The sequence below is a fragment of the Anopheles funestus genome, chromosome 3RL (genome assembly GCF_943734845.2).
Source record: "Anopheles funestus chromosome 3RL, idAnoFuneDA-416_04, whole genome shotgun sequence".
NCBI classification, from domain to species: Eukaryota; Metazoa; Arthropoda; class Insecta; order Diptera; family Culicidae; genus Anopheles; species Anopheles funestus.
In genome coordinates this window covers 76,797,829-76,814,876 of record NC_064599.1, presented here as the reverse complement: position 1 = coordinate 76,814,876, position 17,048 = coordinate 76,797,829, and the positions used below count along the sequence as shown (strand labels likewise).

At 39.7% G+C, this 17,048-nt stretch overlaps 3 protein-coding genes across 3 annotated transcripts in view; 2 read left to right on the top strand and 1 right to left on the bottom strand.

Annotated features, from left to right (window-relative positions):
- Nucleotides 1-12,592, top strand: part of LOC125767059 (uncharacterized) — a 30,627-nt gene extending 18,035 nt beyond the window's left edge. Inside the window, exons 2-5 of the mRNA XM_049433304.1 lie at nt 9,723-10,235; nt 10,862-11,097; nt 11,162-11,296; nt 11,387-12,592. Coding sequence (XP_049289261.1) covers nt 9,723-10,235; nt 10,862-11,097; nt 11,162-11,296; nt 11,387-11,564 — 1,062 coding nt within the window. The 3' untranslated portion in view covers nt 11,565-12,592. The remainder of the gene's footprint in view (nt 1-9,722; nt 10,236-10,861; nt 11,098-11,161; nt 11,297-11,386) is intronic.
- Nucleotides 12,593-14,598: 2,006 nt separating this feature from the next.
- On the bottom strand, nt 14,599-15,878 carry LOC125767101 (perlucin-like). Its single transcript, XM_049433364.1, has one exon. The coding sequence runs from the start codon at nt 15,845-15,847 to the stop codon at nt 15,407-15,409; it is 441 nt and encodes a 146-aa protein (XP_049289321.1). The 5' UTR covers nt 15,848-15,878; the 3' UTR covers nt 14,599-15,406.
- Nucleotides 15,879-16,001: 123 nt separating this feature from the next.
- LOC125767102 (pulmonary surfactant-associated protein D-like) lies at nt 16,002-16,625 on the top strand. Its single transcript, XM_049433365.1, has 2 exons — nt 16,002-16,104; nt 16,193-16,625. Exons 1-2 carry the CDS (start codon nt 16,044-16,046, stop codon nt 16,567-16,569), a joined length of 438 nt encoding a protein of 145 aa, XP_049289322.1. The 5' UTR covers nt 16,002-16,043; the 3' UTR covers nt 16,570-16,625.
- Nucleotides 16,626-17,048: the final 423 nt, after the last annotated feature.

Below are 17,048 nucleotides of genomic sequence, written 5' to 3'. Positions count from 1 at the left end.
ACACACACACATACAGCTTGATTTACCAGCACAACTGATGGGCATCAATGGGCTCTATTCCCACGATGGAAATGGGCGCCACGGTAGTACATGCTGTTCGTGTATGTGTGTTTGCCCTTACCATACGTGCCCGCCCGTTGGTACGTTTCACATGCGTTTGCAATGCGTTTGCGCCACAGCTTCAATTAACCCCAATACACCCCGAACGGCCGACTACGAAAATGTTCTCCCGACCTGTGCGTGTGTGCTACCGATTTTTCCCTTTCCTGTCAAGCGAGTAAAGAGATAGTGATCGTCGTCGATCATTGAAAAGATTCAGTTTTCCGTTTCTTTTCATTTTGAAGGTTTTGCTTTTCTTTTCCTGACGAAGCTTGCACATTACATTAAACGCATTGAACACGCATTAAAAATATAGTGCCCACCCTGGTTGCCGGTTAATGGTCGTCAAGCTCAAAAAAAAACATTTCCACCACTCGACGGAACCAGAGAGAAGTGGTTGCAAACTTTGGCACTTTTTTTTGCTGTTTTCTATTTTCACAACAATCTCATCTCATTGTAGTTTTCCTTTTAATGATCACACTTTATAGGCAGTTAGCGCATGCAGTATGATTGCTTTTTTTCTTCCAGTTTTTCGATATTTTGGTACAATTAATTTATATTATCAACGTTTTCGTTACCTTTAAAAGTTTCTTTGCGATGTTGTTTTGTATTTTGCTCAGCTTAATTAACACATCGCGGGTGTTTGATGGTTAATTAACGCAACCTGCTGGAGATGATTCATCGTTCCATATGGAAATGTTGAATATAATAATAATTTAAGTAAAATATTTTATTTCCAAATAACCTTCCCACTTCAAATTGCCGTCCATCTTCGTTGCGTGCTGTTCGAATTGATGGCATTTTGTGGCACAAAGAAAACTACCCCCTCCCTCCTAAAAAGCACCGTTTGTTGTTCGTTGAAAGTTAACGACCGGTAGAAGAAAAATGAACCGCCATATGCTCGCTCCCCCTTTCTTACATCCGAGGTCGTACTCTGGCTGTCCCCGTAGGTGATTTTTTGGGGTTTTTATTTTGCTTTTTTCCACTTTACTTACACTGAACGTTGTAGCCTTCCAGCTAATGCTCACCGTTTTCTTCAGCCTCCAACGTGGTGCTTCACTTCGGCACGTTCGGCAGGAAAACGAACATTAAAATCAATCAAAAGCAATGCGACATTACGATGCGTTAGAGGAAGCAAAAGCTAATCGAAACAGGAAAAAAACACATTAAGAAAGTGTCAGTTAGTGTTTCTTCAGGCTTGTGTGTTTTTTTGTTTGTAAAGAAAGTTTTCCTTCTGTTCTACGTATGATTTTACACTCGAAAAATGAAAAATGTCTTCCATCACACAATTGGCGCCAGATATGTTTTCTTTTGTTGTGTGCTTTTGTTAAGCGTTTTTTTTTCTTTCCATCGATCCAAACGACCATCGTGCGACGAACGTAATCATTCGATCAATGAAACAAATGTAAAATGGAAAGCCTTATTTATGGGACGATCTGTTCCCGGACGATCAAAAATGCAGATTGAGCGTGCCTCAGGTTGAATTGAAAAAAAAAAAAAACATTTGTGTGTCTTAATCTGTTGGAATGATTTATTTCCCATCCCCAGACCGGGTAGAAGCGGTAGCTAATTAATATCTTATTTATAGCCTCCGTGCCTGTTGAGACTCTTGAGATTTGAGATGAGATGAAAGAAAGTTGTATAATCAAACGATTGTTTACAAAATAAGAAAGAAAAATAATATTGCAACAGCAATCAGACGATCAATCGAATTATTTAAATCCAATTAAAATGCAACTTCAGCTGCAAAGTGAGTTGAGCTGAGCCACTACGTGCTAGCTTTTCCTTCCACTCGAGGCTCTTAATGAGAGAGGTGGAGCACTCTCGCCAGCCTTCTCATTTAACAAATTGTGGCAGGTAAGCTTTACGAAACTAAACACTAAAGCTGCTTCACTGTTGTGCTAATTGAATTGTCAATTAAACAACATTTAAAACTGTCCAATTATCAGCGGGTGAACATGGCAAAGAAAAGTAAGTACACGATTTTCCGGAATTTTACCATCAAGCAGATAGGAGGGTGAGGAGAAAATGATCATCTATCTACCTTAGCTTTGTCAACGATCTTGAACGTTGTCTTGTTTTGCAGTTTTGCCAACAATCTTGCCCGGTTGGTGTACGGCAAAACTGGAGCTAACCCCCCCCCCATGCTGGTTCCCCGGTTTTGATCGAAGGAAAAGTGTTGCTACTATCCGATCGGGATATCGTTGGATGTGGACTGTTACCACGCTGGGACTAGTTTCATTTCACTTTCAAATGGAAAACTAAACACAGGTACGCCAACGTCTTCTGGTGCTGGCTAGTGGTATCAGCATCAACGCTGCCGTATATTTTTTTCCATGCTGCCTCGTTGATCGATAATGAACGCAAACGCAAATAAACGTTCCACCGGGGGAGCGAGCGATGGCATTGTCTCGGGCCAGATTAAAACTTCACCATCCTGTTTTCATGTACACGTCGTTTGCTACGTTTGAAGTACGTTTGGGACGGCAGAGCAGAAAGGAAAAACGGTTCCCCACTGGCTACAATTAACGTTTGCTGAGGCGATTGGAGAGCACTTGCTCTAGATCCTCATCTGACAGCCTACGTCGCATCGGAAGTACACAGAAACCCGCTCTGAAAACGCAAGGTGATTAGACACTTTTCCTCGTCAAACATACAGCTACACAACAACCAAGATCCAGCTCGAGCTCCAAGGCCGAAGGCCAACAGTGTCGACCAAGCGACTCGTTGGTTGGTTTAGCGAACTTGAAAGTGAAAAGTTTCCGGTTTTTCTGCTTCTTTGCCTTTGCAATGCGCCTATCCAAGGGGTTAGTGGGGTACACGGGGACTCCCGATCGGGCAAGTATCTCTAAGGGAAGGGAAGCGACATAGACGGTGGCTACGGTGGCCTAGTTTTAACCGAAAGTGTCTACCCGTTGGAGGTCCAGTTGGGATTGTTGCCCACTGTCTGGCAACTATTTGCGATCCGATCGTCAATAATCTTGAAGTGATCAATCGGTCGTAGAAATTCATCCGACGCTTGTGGATATATTAGCTATCGGCATGAAGGTATCGTACACACGGTATCTCTGGTAATTTGAGTGTCGAATGAATAATTTCACATCGGAATTTCACAACGTCAATGACCATATTTGTGCTCAATCGTTTTGCCAAGCGGTCTGACAAATTAGCGTAGTATATGACTGAAGACACAACGCCAACAGATACTTTGTTTCGAGATATTTGAAGTATGATTGTCTGTATAGAATGGCAAGCATATGTAACCTTTCTCTAACTTTAATACAGGGTATACCGAATATTTTTTACGGTTTCACAGGGTTAAAAAAAGTTCCAAAATATATTTGAATCAGTCTAGAGATTTTTTATGATGTCCAAGGTCCATTTGTATATGGGTTCCACTGTTTTTTACGTTTTCCTAATACTTTTCATCTAGGCTTAATATTTTGTAGCGTTTGTATACAATGTTTTCACAGACAATTCGTATGATTCAAATTGGTTATTCGAATTCCACATAGAAGAAACCAAGCAGAATTTTAAAAATCACTAGGTAACCGTCAAATAAATCTCGGGACAAACTCAACAACATCTGGGAAGTCGTTAATAAACCATGTGACAAATTCCAAACATCTGGCAAAATATAAAAAATCTCGACATACCTACCCTGTAAATATAAATTTTGCTAGCGAAACAAAAAAACCGTTTGGTTTAAAATTAATATTCTTGTTCACAGCACGATAAACGCTAATAATGTTTTTTAATTCTTTTTTTAATAGACAATCATTCATAAAACATATGAAAATTTGAATTTCCGTCATTCCCATAAAATTAATTTCATTCTTCTCCGGTGGTGGCCTAACTCGATCAAAGACCTTCAAAATTTGCTACAATATTAGCCCCATTTCAGTCTCATTTCCAATTCCACTGTCACTAGCGCGAACGGTCAGAAGAGGTTGATCATTCGTCAACAAACAGTCAACCGCTGCCACAAACGAGATCTGAACCATGGATTTGCCGTAACCGGAAAGTAAAATTATGCACCACGTACAGTTGTTACAGTCCGTGTTTGAAGAGCATGGTTCGTGATGGGTTATTGTTGTACCTTGATGCTTGATGGGGGAGGTTTTTTTTTCGTTCGTTCGTCACAGTTTGATAGCAACCCTCCGATTCAAGTGTGTGTAGATACATACATATGTACGTTCTGGGGGTTCAATGTGCATGCATGCGGAACCGGTGCAGAACAGAACGGATCCGTTCGGGACAGTTGATTCACCTTTTGTCCCGCATTTTGTTCTTCGCTCTAGCTCGTGCACGATGGTTACGTTATTTACCACGAGGAAACATTTGTAGTTAACGCCTTTTACTACGTTTTTCAATTGAGAGGAAATTTCAAAATGGTGTTTTCTAGTATCTTTTATTGAGCAATGCGCTCTTTTTAATCGATAATTTTAGTTTTAAAATTTTAAAAATCTCTCTAGAATATTCGAGAATCCAATCGAAAAGACATTGCACAGCGTCTGCAACACCAAATCGATCTAACTCAATGGAGCAAAACGTTAAATAAAATTAATTATAAAAGTTAATCCTCCCAAAGACTCGGTATTGTTAGAATGGTATTAAAAGCTTTGGTTTGATTCTACCATTGGCAACCAATTAACCATGATAATATTGCTCGACGAGCGTTGAGAATGGATTAAATGCAATAAATTCATTCCACAAGCACAACTTCATTCTTTCAACAGGCTGTGATATTTTTGGGGACTAATTAAAAACAACAAATAGATTATATAAGACACAGATTGTTTTCTAAACGCAAGCTATGATATAGATCCGTGTCGTTTGCTGCTGCAGTGCCTTATAATCAATCTTTTTCATTCATCCGTATTCCTTGTTTTTGTTTTTTTCGTTGCTACCCACTGGAACAACGCACCAAGCGCTTGGCGTATCGTACGTGGTGAGGTGGCCTTATCGCGCAGCAATTCAATTTATTGTGCACTTCTACCTCGCTAATAAACAGACCCGCCAGCTAAGATAAGATAAACATCGCACCAACGGCCAGAATATTGGTCCCATCGATTGCATTTCACTGTTTGCTGTTCGGTTTCGGTGCCAGTGATGTGAAGCTCACCATTTGCTTAGCATTTCCACACAGACACACAGCAAAGGGGTGAATGTTTATAACCCACACAGGTTGCCAATCTTATTGTTTTTCTTTCTCTTCTTCTCTCTTTTTCTAAATCCACCCGTCATCGGCCACTTCCGGCCGGAAAAGATCTTTCCTGTGCGATAATAATCGTCTTTCCGGAGCGCTGTCGTACGGTGTCAGCTGGGACAGGCTAGACTAGACCGGTGGATGAGAGAAATTTTGCAGCCCCAATTACCAGCGGGTCTGACCTCTGGAATCTGGAAAACCGACGGAAAAAGCAGGTTGCTGCTGTTTAATACAGCGGCAGAGCCAAATTTGGTCTGAAAATATCATTATAATGAGGGTTCGCTGTCTGTTCGGTCGTTGATGTCGTTTGTTTCACATCTGCTGCTGAAGTGGGATGGGATCCTGCTCGTGTGCTACCTTTTCGGTCAAAGATGATGGCGAATTATACTCATCTTCTTTATTTCCGGTTTTTTTTAGACGCTATCATCATAAATCAGAGATCGCATTTTGGGAAAGTGGTTTCCCAATGCAATAATTAAATTTTGCAAAAAAAACCCTCGTTCTCTAGTTCGTGATGGAATCAAAGCATTATTTTTTATTGTTACACTGAGGCTTTATATTGTTCTTTAAGTGCATTTTTTAAACGGTAATAGTTTTCAATCAAAGTAAAAGTAACGAAGTATTTCATTGTGCAAAGAAAAAAAATCGGTTGTAGTTGTCTTAAGTCTTGACTCAGTATTGTAAATACAAACATTTGCCTAGAATGTGCTCCATAAAGATGAAAATAATTACCCAAAAACCAGTTCATCGCATCGGGCAAAGGCTTTAACAATAACCACCCCAAACCGTAACTGATTCTTTCGTATTCTTCGTCAGTAACGGCACATTCGGATCCAAATTGATTCGTACGTCGAACTGCAACACATTAACCGGTGCAAGCGATATGATATTTACACGATCTAGTTACACACTGGCATTGCTCAAGTTCCGGTATTTTCAACTTTGTTACCGGTGGATAGAAAATACATAAACAGACGAAAAGACCTACATACCGCACATCTCGCTGACACCGTCGTCATGCTCCGGGTAGCATAACTAACCTCTCACCCGACGATGCTTCGGCGCTTGGTTCCGTTTTCTGTGCCATCTCGTTCCAACCATGGTCGCCTTTTTGCCGGTCGGTCCCTTCCTTCCCGACAGCACCCATCCCATGATGACGGTGCTGACATAAATGCATGCTCTTTTGCCATCAATTTTCGGAACTGGGCTAGCACAAAAGGCGTGCAAGCAACGTCTTCATGACGCATCGACCACAAAACCACCCCGCCGGAGGTTTAAACGTTTGTTTCCGTACTCCGACCAAGCTCAAGGCTACACTTTCCTTCGTCGGTCTTTCTCGGTTTGGCATGATCATGCCGGTGATCATTATCCGCCCTTCGACCCGTGCTTCTCAATCAACGCGGTTCGCCATGTTGCATCGTTGAGGTGTTTGGAGCATCGGAGCGATAATAAATTATTTACACCGGTATGGATCGCGATATGCGGTTTAGATGTGAAGGAGAGCAGGAGGTGAAGGGGGCGGGGAACATGAAGGAACGAAGTAGGTCAAACCAACCAAGGAACTCTCGCGAGTGTGAGTAGAAATTTCAACGCGTGCCCTCGACTTTTCTTAATATTACCACTATCTTTTGTCGATAGTACGACGCGAAGGCTTACCTTTTTTCTATTAACACATACGCCGAACCGGCACGATGCTTTGGATTAAATTGCAAATTGCATCAGTGCGCTAAATCGCTCACGTTTTTTTCAGGGGCGAAACACAGTGACGGCAAAGGAAAGCATTGCCGGTGATCCCATATCCATTAACCGTGACCTCACGAGCACGACCACGAATTCCTTCCGTAATAACCTAAAAAAAATAATAAAATGCTCTGGTAAGGAAAAGGTTGTTGATTTTCTATTTTCCTTGCCAAACCATTGGCTGGAGCTTGGTTGATTAATTTGTACTTTTTTCAACGACACTAAAAAGAAATAAGATAGTTTCGAAACTCGCATGCATTGATCTTGATGGCGTGCGTGGGCGTTGGTCGGTGTAATGGACACAAAAGAAAGGAACGTAGCTTTTTTTTAAGCTCTCTATAAACCGCGAAGTAAGGTTCACCGAACAAGCTGCGAATGATAAAGTCTAAAAATGTTTTCGTTTTTATCCACGAAGTACGGAGGTTAATTGAAATTCTGTATCAAATTTGAATCTAAAACGATTTGAATGCAGTAATTGATTTTTTTTCTTTCTCAACAAACAATCAATAATTAAGGAATTGTTTCGTATCCTGTCGTATTGAAACGATCGATATTTTTTATATACATCAGATGATCGATTTTCAACGAATCAACCAATACCCAGACAACGAAAACTCAATACTTCATAGCATTGTTAGTTAAGGCTTATGTTATTTTCATCCTGGTCATGGCACCAATTTTTAAATCATTTATTTAAATACACAGGCATTCAATTTTTCCTAATGTTCTTAGGAAAAAAATCATTCATATGTTAATATACATAAAAATCATTCTAAATCATTTATTTAAGTAAAACCCATCGTAATGCACAAATATAAAATACGAAAATATTCGTTTTGCACAACTAATCAACCGGAACCGAATTCTTCAAACTTGATGGATTTGTTAAAAGCACTGCTAATGATATATATTTTTTGTTACACACTTACACATCCAATTTCCACCAAAGCTTTCTATTGAAAATAAAGTCATTAAACTGGTTGAACAGCTCACCGTGCAAGTTGGCACAATAAACCCCCCGTACAACAAACTATTGCAATTGAAATAAAACCCGAATTACATGGTCATTTCCTGTTGCTGTCTCTTTTTTTCTGCATCGGTGTCACAGAGAGACCAATCTTATTATTTAAGCTTCCCGTCTGCCACGTGTGCAATCATGCGTAGGACCGTGCCGTTTGATCATGCAAATGGTTTTAACGTGCTTCATTCTGCAGCATTTGTTCGCATTTCCTGATGGTGCTAGAGAATGTATCTTAATTTATTTGGACTTTCTGAAACGATCGAGCCAAAAGACGGATACGGAATTGGTGTTTGCAAATTGCGACAAACAGCCGATATGCCGGTCCCGTTAAGTACGATCGTTCGGTAGCAGTTGCTGTATTTATTTTGAGCAAGATCGGGCACAGGAAGCTTTGGGCTTTTTTGTGCTAGTAATATGTGTTGTACTTGTAAAATGGTACATTTCTTCCTCTACTGTCCTTCCACGGTTTGTTCTTTCGTTGCTGATTTTTGTTTTATTCACAAGAATGGGAATGAATGGTGAAACAGAATTGACGGTTTGCCGGGTGCGGTAATGAATTTATGAAGCCTTCTGCCAAAATCTGTTATGCTGCTTGTGTGAAATTGATGGATAACTTAAATTTAATTTGATGAAATTCAAGCAAGTATTAACGATGTTCCGTATTAAAATGGCATAAAATTACACTTAAAAATAACGAAGCAGAACATTACGCTTTGATAAAGTTGAAAGTAACATCAGTTTATAATTCTAATTGCAAATCGGAATACATTCTTTGTCTCCTGGCATAACAAGCAAACATTTTTATTTTTTCGTTGCTTTAAGCTGATAAGTTAAATGTTTGCTTTAGTAACTTTAGTAACACTCAAAAAAAAAAGAAAATTATCAGCATACTTTAGTTAAGAAATCAGCTATTTAAAATAAAATGTGAGTAGACATGGTTTTGATAATCATGACATTGAGTTCACGATTGCCTTTCAAGATGAAACCGAAACCTCGATTTTCCTCGTCTAAATCTCACTTTAACCCCATTTCCACCACACATTTATGACAGCAGCTTCCGAATATGAACCCTTTCCTTCAATTCAGCATCGAACCTAATTGAAGTACCGGCCAGATCGTAACAAATTATCAAGCATCTATGGGTATGGGAGAAAAATATAATCACTCCCACCATCGGTGTTCGTCGGGCCGATTCCTGCTGGCTTTCTAACCTTAAACATGCAACGAATGTTTCGCCCGTATGCAGTACACCGTATGCAGATGATGTATGGGGAAACCGGCTTATTAATGGCTTTAATTGGCGCCGAATAATTTCTTCTTTTCCTTCCCAGTACTCACTGGACAGCGGCAACGGGTACATGCACATGTTTGGCGCGATTGTGAGAAATGTAGGTTAGTGGGTGCGTAAATTAGGCGATTAATTGTGAGGTGGTAAATCAGCATCAGATTCATTCTTGGCTGCAGCAAGTTTGCGGTACATCATGCAACAATTGAACCAAACAATGACCTTATCGGATGGATCTTAGCGAAGTAGCAGTTCCGTTTCTTTTGCATTAAAATTTCTTGCGCTAATAAGATAATATGTTACATTGGTTTTTGCCTGACGCGCTTAGTGAGAAGATAGATGATCGTGTTTTTTTTACTCGATTTTAGATCGAAGACCCACTGAAGCGGATACAGGAGGAGATCAATGAGGTGACGCGCCGTGAGCAGGAACTGCGCGAAGGCCACCGAACGGGTTCGGAGGAACGAAACGGGCTGGACCTGAACGATGACAATCTTTCAACGGGCAACTCGGACGATTCGGGACTCTCGCTGTCGCCTACGCCAGTGCATTCGCCCTCAGTGTCTAACCTGAAGGACAAACTCGAGCAGAACGGCAAGGAGTCGCACCAACGGCGCGAAGAGGAGCAACAGCGCCGGGCATTCATTTTACCGAGCCCAAAAACGCTAACAAGGGCACGTTCCACGCCGCAGCTTTTCCACACGTCAACGCCACCGAGACGGTTCAATCCGAACCCGAACCAGCGCGGCATTATGCAGAAGTTCATCGCTTCACGCGGACGGCTCAGTAAGCTGGCGGCAAACGGAGCTCAATCCGGACCGGTTGCGAACGTGCCGCAGATGATGACTACCGTAGCCAGCACGAAAGCAGATCCAATCGTGGTAGGTAAAATGGTTTTCTATGGAAATGCATGAGATAAGATGAACAGACAGCCAGAATGGTAGCTGTTAGTTTAGGGAGGTCTCTGTGGACTCTCTTTATCTACATCTTGAGGCGGGAAATTCTTCCCGTCGACCCTTGATTTGGGTAGTCCGAAGTTGAAATTTGGCAGTATATAGCAATGGCTAAATGAAAATCGACTTTTATCTACTTTTTGAAGTACCGACTGTTATCTATCGCTCAGTGTCTGTTTCGGTATTTAATTCCGGACACGAATAAAGCTCCAACTAACAAGCTGCAGTATTACGAACTTTTCTCTTCTTCTTCTGTTTCGGCTTTATCTTTAAAACGGTGTTGATAAGTCATTGATTTTGTGGGTGATATAGTTTAGCTAGAGGCGTTTTGACCAACAAAAATTGTAAATGAATTTTGTTTAACTCTGGTACGTTTGGACTTCAGTAAATTGCATACTTTTAGGCGCTTTGTTTTCGAAGGGCCCTGGGAGGATTTTTTGCATCCTTTTTTCAACTTCACTAAAAAAATATAATAAAAATTGTCGTCTGCTTACGTACGTAGCTAAGATTCTATAACAACATTTATAGATATGTTAATATTTTTTCCTTTCTAGCCTTCGGTCGATCTGAACCGTTCACATCTGATGATTTTGCCGACGGCCATCTCCACACCGCCTGCAATTGAGCGCGACTCCAATGGTAAACCGATACGCCGTGGTTACGTCCCGGTCGAGGAGAAGATCCAACGCGAGCTGCGTGATCTTAAGTCACGCGAATGTGAACTAAAACGGATCCGTAAGATAAATCGGAACGCATCGCAGTCTGATCTGCTGGACATGAACTATGATGGGTATGTATAGAATTTGAAGAACTTAACAGAACATATCACTAAGATGTTTACCCTTTGTTTGTAGCTTCGAATCGAGCGAGGAACTGTCGGATGAAGATAATACGGACGAACCGATCTATCCGCTGGCGAGAAAGCTTCGGTCGACTAAATCGATTAGTGAACTGTGTGATGCCCTAACCAACTCTAGTCTTTCGCCGAGGTAAGATTACAAATGACCAGAATAACTTGTCCAATTTTTACTTATCGCCCTCATTTTCCCCCATGTTTATCTTGGGCTTCTCTATTGCAGGGAAACTCCTTCGCCATTGTTCGAAAGCCGCTCGCGAATGGGCAACGGATGCGGTGGCGGTATGCGGCCAGCAATGTCATTGGCCCAGCTCTGCGATCTTGACCCGCAGGAGGCACCTTCGTCGCACAAATTGATCGCCCAATGGGAAAGTTTGATTCAACAGAAACAACAACGATAGAGCGATGTGTGTTGAGTGTTGGGAAATATCCCGAAAATAGGAAATCGCACAAAAACACTAACGGGTGGACGGAAGGAAAGGTTGCCAGCCCGGAATGAAAAGTTAACTAATTTAATGTGATTTTTGTTTTTGTTTGGTTGCTTATTGACTGTTACACGAATACAACCAATCGCAAAGATATAGTGGGACAGGATCTTACGCTTTCTTTCTCTTTTACTGTATTCCATTTTCTTTGTTTACTGTCGCTTCGTTCTATTATGGTTTAAAATTGCAAATCTTACAACAGCTTTTTAAAACGTTCATTTAGTTTTTTTTCATTTGGTTTTGTTTTACACTGAATAACCTTCTATTTTTTGGTTTAATTTATTTGTTACTTCTCAGAAATTGCATTACCCAATATAAGAGAGTGGTTGTAGAATCGCAAGTTCTTATAGGGAAGGTTTTTTTTACAGATTTGGTTTACTTTTGAAGAATACAGAGTAAAGTTAACCAAAAACTAACTAAAAATGCTGCTTTCTAACAAATATAGGAGCAAATCGTTTAATATGTCATTGGGCAGGTAAGCATATGAGCATTACTGTTCCCTACAAAACATAAACTACGATGATTGTTGAGGTTTTATATATTTTGCTTAAACGCTTACAAGAACATTCTTCCAATCGGACTCATGCTAGAACGCATCAACATAGGCTCAAAACATATCATAAGACAGTAGTCGCTAGGGGCTTGTATTATATACTTATCGTCATATAAGCATTATGCACAAGGTATACATAAATTAAGGTTCGTTTAGGAGCAGAATATACGGTACGGTTTGTTAGCAGTATGCCAAACATTAACAAACTTTAGGCATTTTTTATTGTTCCGCGAGATTACTTAACGTCCGTGTCCGTCGGGAATGTATCCTAACGTTATATGCATAATGTGTTTATATTTATGTGTTTTTTCCATCTATTACTGAATGGTCGGTTTGTTACAAATCGGCACATTCATGTAAGGAGTATAAAATAAATGTATTGAACATAAAACGTTTCTGCGATGTGTTTTACGGCGGAATGAGAAGAAAAAGAAAACCAATGGTAAGTATGTGATATGGAAATTCGTTGTCGTTACTTAAGGTAGCTTCATTAAAAAAATCTACTACAATATAATTTTAAGTAACAATCGTTTAATGTAAACGCCGTAATTATGTGTGGTAACTCGAAACTCCTATTAAATTTTATTAAAATAGCGTTAAATGCATGTTCCACCGCTAAACAGATAACTGTTACAGATAAAGTTCTACTTTATCGGTCTACTGCTATTAGAGATAAAACATCTTTCATGTCTTATTCCGTAAGTTATCGTCTTTTGTATACTTGTCTGATTAATGGAGAAAGATACCTTAAGCACTGTCTCAAACATTTAACTTGTTTATTATTAAAAAGTAGAAAAAGCTAATGGGTGCTTAATATAATGTCAGTGAACACTGTACAAATTATCATTCGAAGTGTAAGAGTGAGAGACAACTATGTAATATCACTAATTATTTACATTTTCAAGATTCTTTTTATTATTTATTTTGTTTCTTGTCTAATTAAATCCATAAATTAAATGTAGCAATATCATTTTCACATTTAGGATTTAGAAACATTTAAATTATAATTTATCTTATAAGACGTACAAACGGTATTTAAATTTCTAGGATCAAAGGTGTCGAACCACGAACCTCCGAAATTTTTTATTTTGTTTGTTTGGTTGATTTTGGAAATTTTATGTTTAAAAAAACCCATTCCAAACTAATACAATGTACTAAATGAAATGATAGTGTAAAAAAAATATTACCAAAGAAATGCCATCGGTTTACAGCCCATTAGTCCAGTGATGTCAAACTCATTTTGGTTCGCGGATCATTTTATCCTGTAATAACTATCTTGCGCAGAGGAGAGGTTTGTAAACTCCGGAATCAGTGACGGTTGGTGAAGGGGAGGTAGTATTGTTTGGAAGAGCCTCTGCTTTTCGCTGCTATTTATCCATTTCTCCTTGCCACATTCTTCCATTTGGTGCGCACATATTTCCCTTACCCTTTGTCTCGATAAGTGTTGTGTTATTCCTTTTATCTGCTCTGAAACTTAAACTGAAAAGACTTGGGAATTGGATGTTGGACAAAAATCCTTCTCAAAAACAATGTTAGTAGAGTTTGCAGGAATCTTAGTTTGCTTGGAATTGGTCCCGGCTTTTTGAGAAACTTTGTATCCTCTCTGCTTGAAAACTTTGTATTGCTCACTGGTCAGATCGGTTCAGGATTATTGTTCAGCAGGGTCACCCTTAGTGAAAACCCGTATTCAGCATATTGAATATTCAGCCGAATTGGAGATATGATTTATTTTGTACCAATATTAGACACCTATTTGTTCTCTTTATACCGATCTTTTCTATCATAACGTCTCTATCCAACGATAGAAAATTATAGCAACATTTATAAGTATTGGTAGTGACGAATATTTTTATATTAGGAAAGAAAAAGTAAGTTGTAATTCAGAAGCTAAACGGGTAATACAAATGAATTAATTCGCCAAACGCGATTCGTTTACACGACATCTTTCATAGCGCTAAACGGAAAAACCCATTTTTTATGATAAAACTCTCATTGGTTATGTAAAATTGGGTTACGTATCATGCAATCAACAAACAAAAAACAAAAAAAAAACAAGTAGATTATCACAAATCCGAAAAACAAGTACTGACGCAAATGGTTGAGTAAACACCATGATAGAAACAGATTCGTAAAAACAGATACAGCAAATAATGGCAACCTGCCTAAACTTGCTAACGGAAGCTGAAACATTTTAAGACAACTCCGTAGTCATTCTGATTGATCCTTCTGACATTTTTATTTCAATTTCACTTTCATGGAATTAATAATCAGTAATTGATGTAATTAATATTTAGTACAAACAAGAGATTTCCTTACAATCAAGTAAGGATTTCATGTATTTTAATCTTTAAAAAATCCTTCAATTATGATTGTTTCTATTATAGTTTTAATATATCCTCAACAGTGTGTCTGGTACTATCCTCTTTAATAAAACAAAAACAAATCAAACTATATGAACGTAAATGACGATTTTGTTGTTGGTTGACAAAATGTTTATACGAAAGTGTTAGTATCAGAAGAAAGGCTGGCACACTTCACGCAAAGGTTGTTAAATTCGTTGATGCATGCTTCACAAATTCACAATTGAACAGAAATGAGGTCCCTTTTCTAAGTAATTCATAAGCACATTTAACAATCAATCTACTCCCGTATCCCCAATCCCATCTTCATCTTCACCGGACGCACTAAAACGTTAAAATTCGCAACTGCAGATGCTCTGGAAGAATTTCAATACCAATTGTTTAAATTAAAATGAAAGAAGTATCTACTACATGTCAGTAAATCAAAAGAATTCGAGTTAGAAATAGTGGATAATGATACAGGGTTTTCGAGGATGTTATGTCCTAAGGCTGCTAGCCATAACTAGCAAGCGTTGTTCAACAGTTTTATTGAATAAGTTCATGGCATCTTCTGTACGTCGCGGCGCTGACCATCGATTGTCGTAAAAGAATAGGAATTTATGGCCTTGGGCCACATGCCTATGTGCACAGTGCAGATATATCGTAGCAGTGCCATGTACCATATACCAAATTACGGCTGGAATAGTCTGTAACTAACTACTTACATTTTACAAAAGAGTAAGTATTCATATGTACATGTGATATCTCATCTTTTAAATAATGAACGGTTATATCTCTCATACTCAGCGAAAAGTATTTTTATTGTCAGTTTATTTATAATGCGAAGAGACGACTACATCCTCCCATCATATATAGTACTCGCAAACGTAGTTTAATAGTTTATCGCACGGCATATCATTCCACTGAGGAGATTGTTCTATAGCGAGACAGTGTTCACCAGTGGTACCTGAATTGCTTGGTTCTCCAGGAGCAAAGTTCATGTACCCGTTAACGTTGCCGAGTGGTACATTTTTCGACATCCAGATCCACGATCCTTCCAGCCCAAGGTCTGTACCCGAGATCCACCATCCACCAGATCCACCAGACTGCTTGATGGCATCATAAACAAATTCGTTCTGACAGGGCGTCTCAATCGCAGCTAGTGCTCCTCCCTTCGCTATACACTGCTGCCAAGCTGTGAAGAAATTTACCGGAGTGTTGTGGACGGTGTATCGAAGCGCAGTTGTTGTGGGTAGACCCACGGCCACAAGCACACCGATAGTTAGAGCGATTACACAAGCCTTCATCCTGTGGAGATACGGTTAAACTCTATCCGCAAAGTACGGTGCACCAACAAGAGACCACTCGTTTTTATAGGCAGATGATGAACACCTGAGACACCTGAGTCAACATTGGAAGTAGTGTATAAAAGACTGCCTAAGAGTTGAGTTTTGCAGCAGTTCGTTTGGCAAGACCGTCGACTTCGAAGTTATAGTGGAAACCATGGCGTTCAAGAGTTTGTGTTTAGTACTGTGTTTGATGCTGTTCGCGATGGAAGCACATGGTTAGTATACGTGAAATGCGTGAGTTAATTACCAATAGTAAATGATATTTCAAAACCTTCATACACGCTGAAACTATCATTCGTACAGGTGCCAAAACCTATGTGGCATATAAACGCTCCCTCAGCTTCTTCCAAGCTTGGCAACAATGTCGCATTAGTGGTGGACACCTAGCCTCTATTGAGTCGGCCGAAGAAAATGCGCGTGTTGAAGCTGCCATCAGGGCTGTAGGAGATTTTACCAAAGAATGGATCATTGGGGCCACAGATCTAGGAGCGGAAGGTAATTTCGTATGGATTGGCTTGAACAAAAAAGCCACGTACCTTAACTTTGGCGCAGGAGAACCTTCCAACAACGGCGGTACTGAAAATTGTTTAGTGATGGGAAGCGGAGGAGTAAGCAAGTGGAATGATGTTACGTGCGATAATACACGGGCGGGAGGATACGTTTGTGCTTTTGGTCGCTGAAAATAAACTTGCTGAATAAAACATATATGAAAAAAAAATATAAATTAAACTTTTGAAGGCTTTTGCTTGCATATACTTACATACATAATTTTCCAACGTTTCAGGCGAATGATAATGATTTGAAAGGTCTAAAATTTGATTATCAATAAAAGATTCGACGAGAAACATAAACGACCAACAGATGCGGCAACAAATAATCCGGTTACGGAAATTACAAAACTTTTGTATCGGGATGTGAGCGTAGTTCTTTACAGTTAACGTGCGCTCCGGAGTGCAAGCATGGCTCCGGAGCCGACTCCTACTCCAACGGCTCCAGAGCCGGTTCCGAAACAACGGCTCCTGAACCTGCACGAGAATTTTCTCCGAATTAACGGCATTTTTACCAGAATTATGTAATTTTGATAAATCTTCTTAAATTTGATTACAGTACTAGACAGTCCTATAAGCGCACCGTACTGTTTATGTTATTGAAGCATGAT

Coding starts and splice junctions, on each gene's coding strand:
- LOC125767101 (XM_049433364.1), bottom strand. CDS start 15,847: ATGAAGGCTTGTGTAATCGCTCTAACTATCGGTGTGCTTGTGGCCGTG.
- LOC125767102 (XM_049433365.1), top strand. CDS start 16,044: ATGGCGTTCAAGAGTTTGTGTTTAGTACTGTGTTTGATGCTGTTCGCG. Junction 16,105..16,192: donor GTTCGCGATGGAAGCACATG/GTTAGTATACGT, acceptor TCATTCGTACAG/GTGCCAAAACCTATGTGGCA.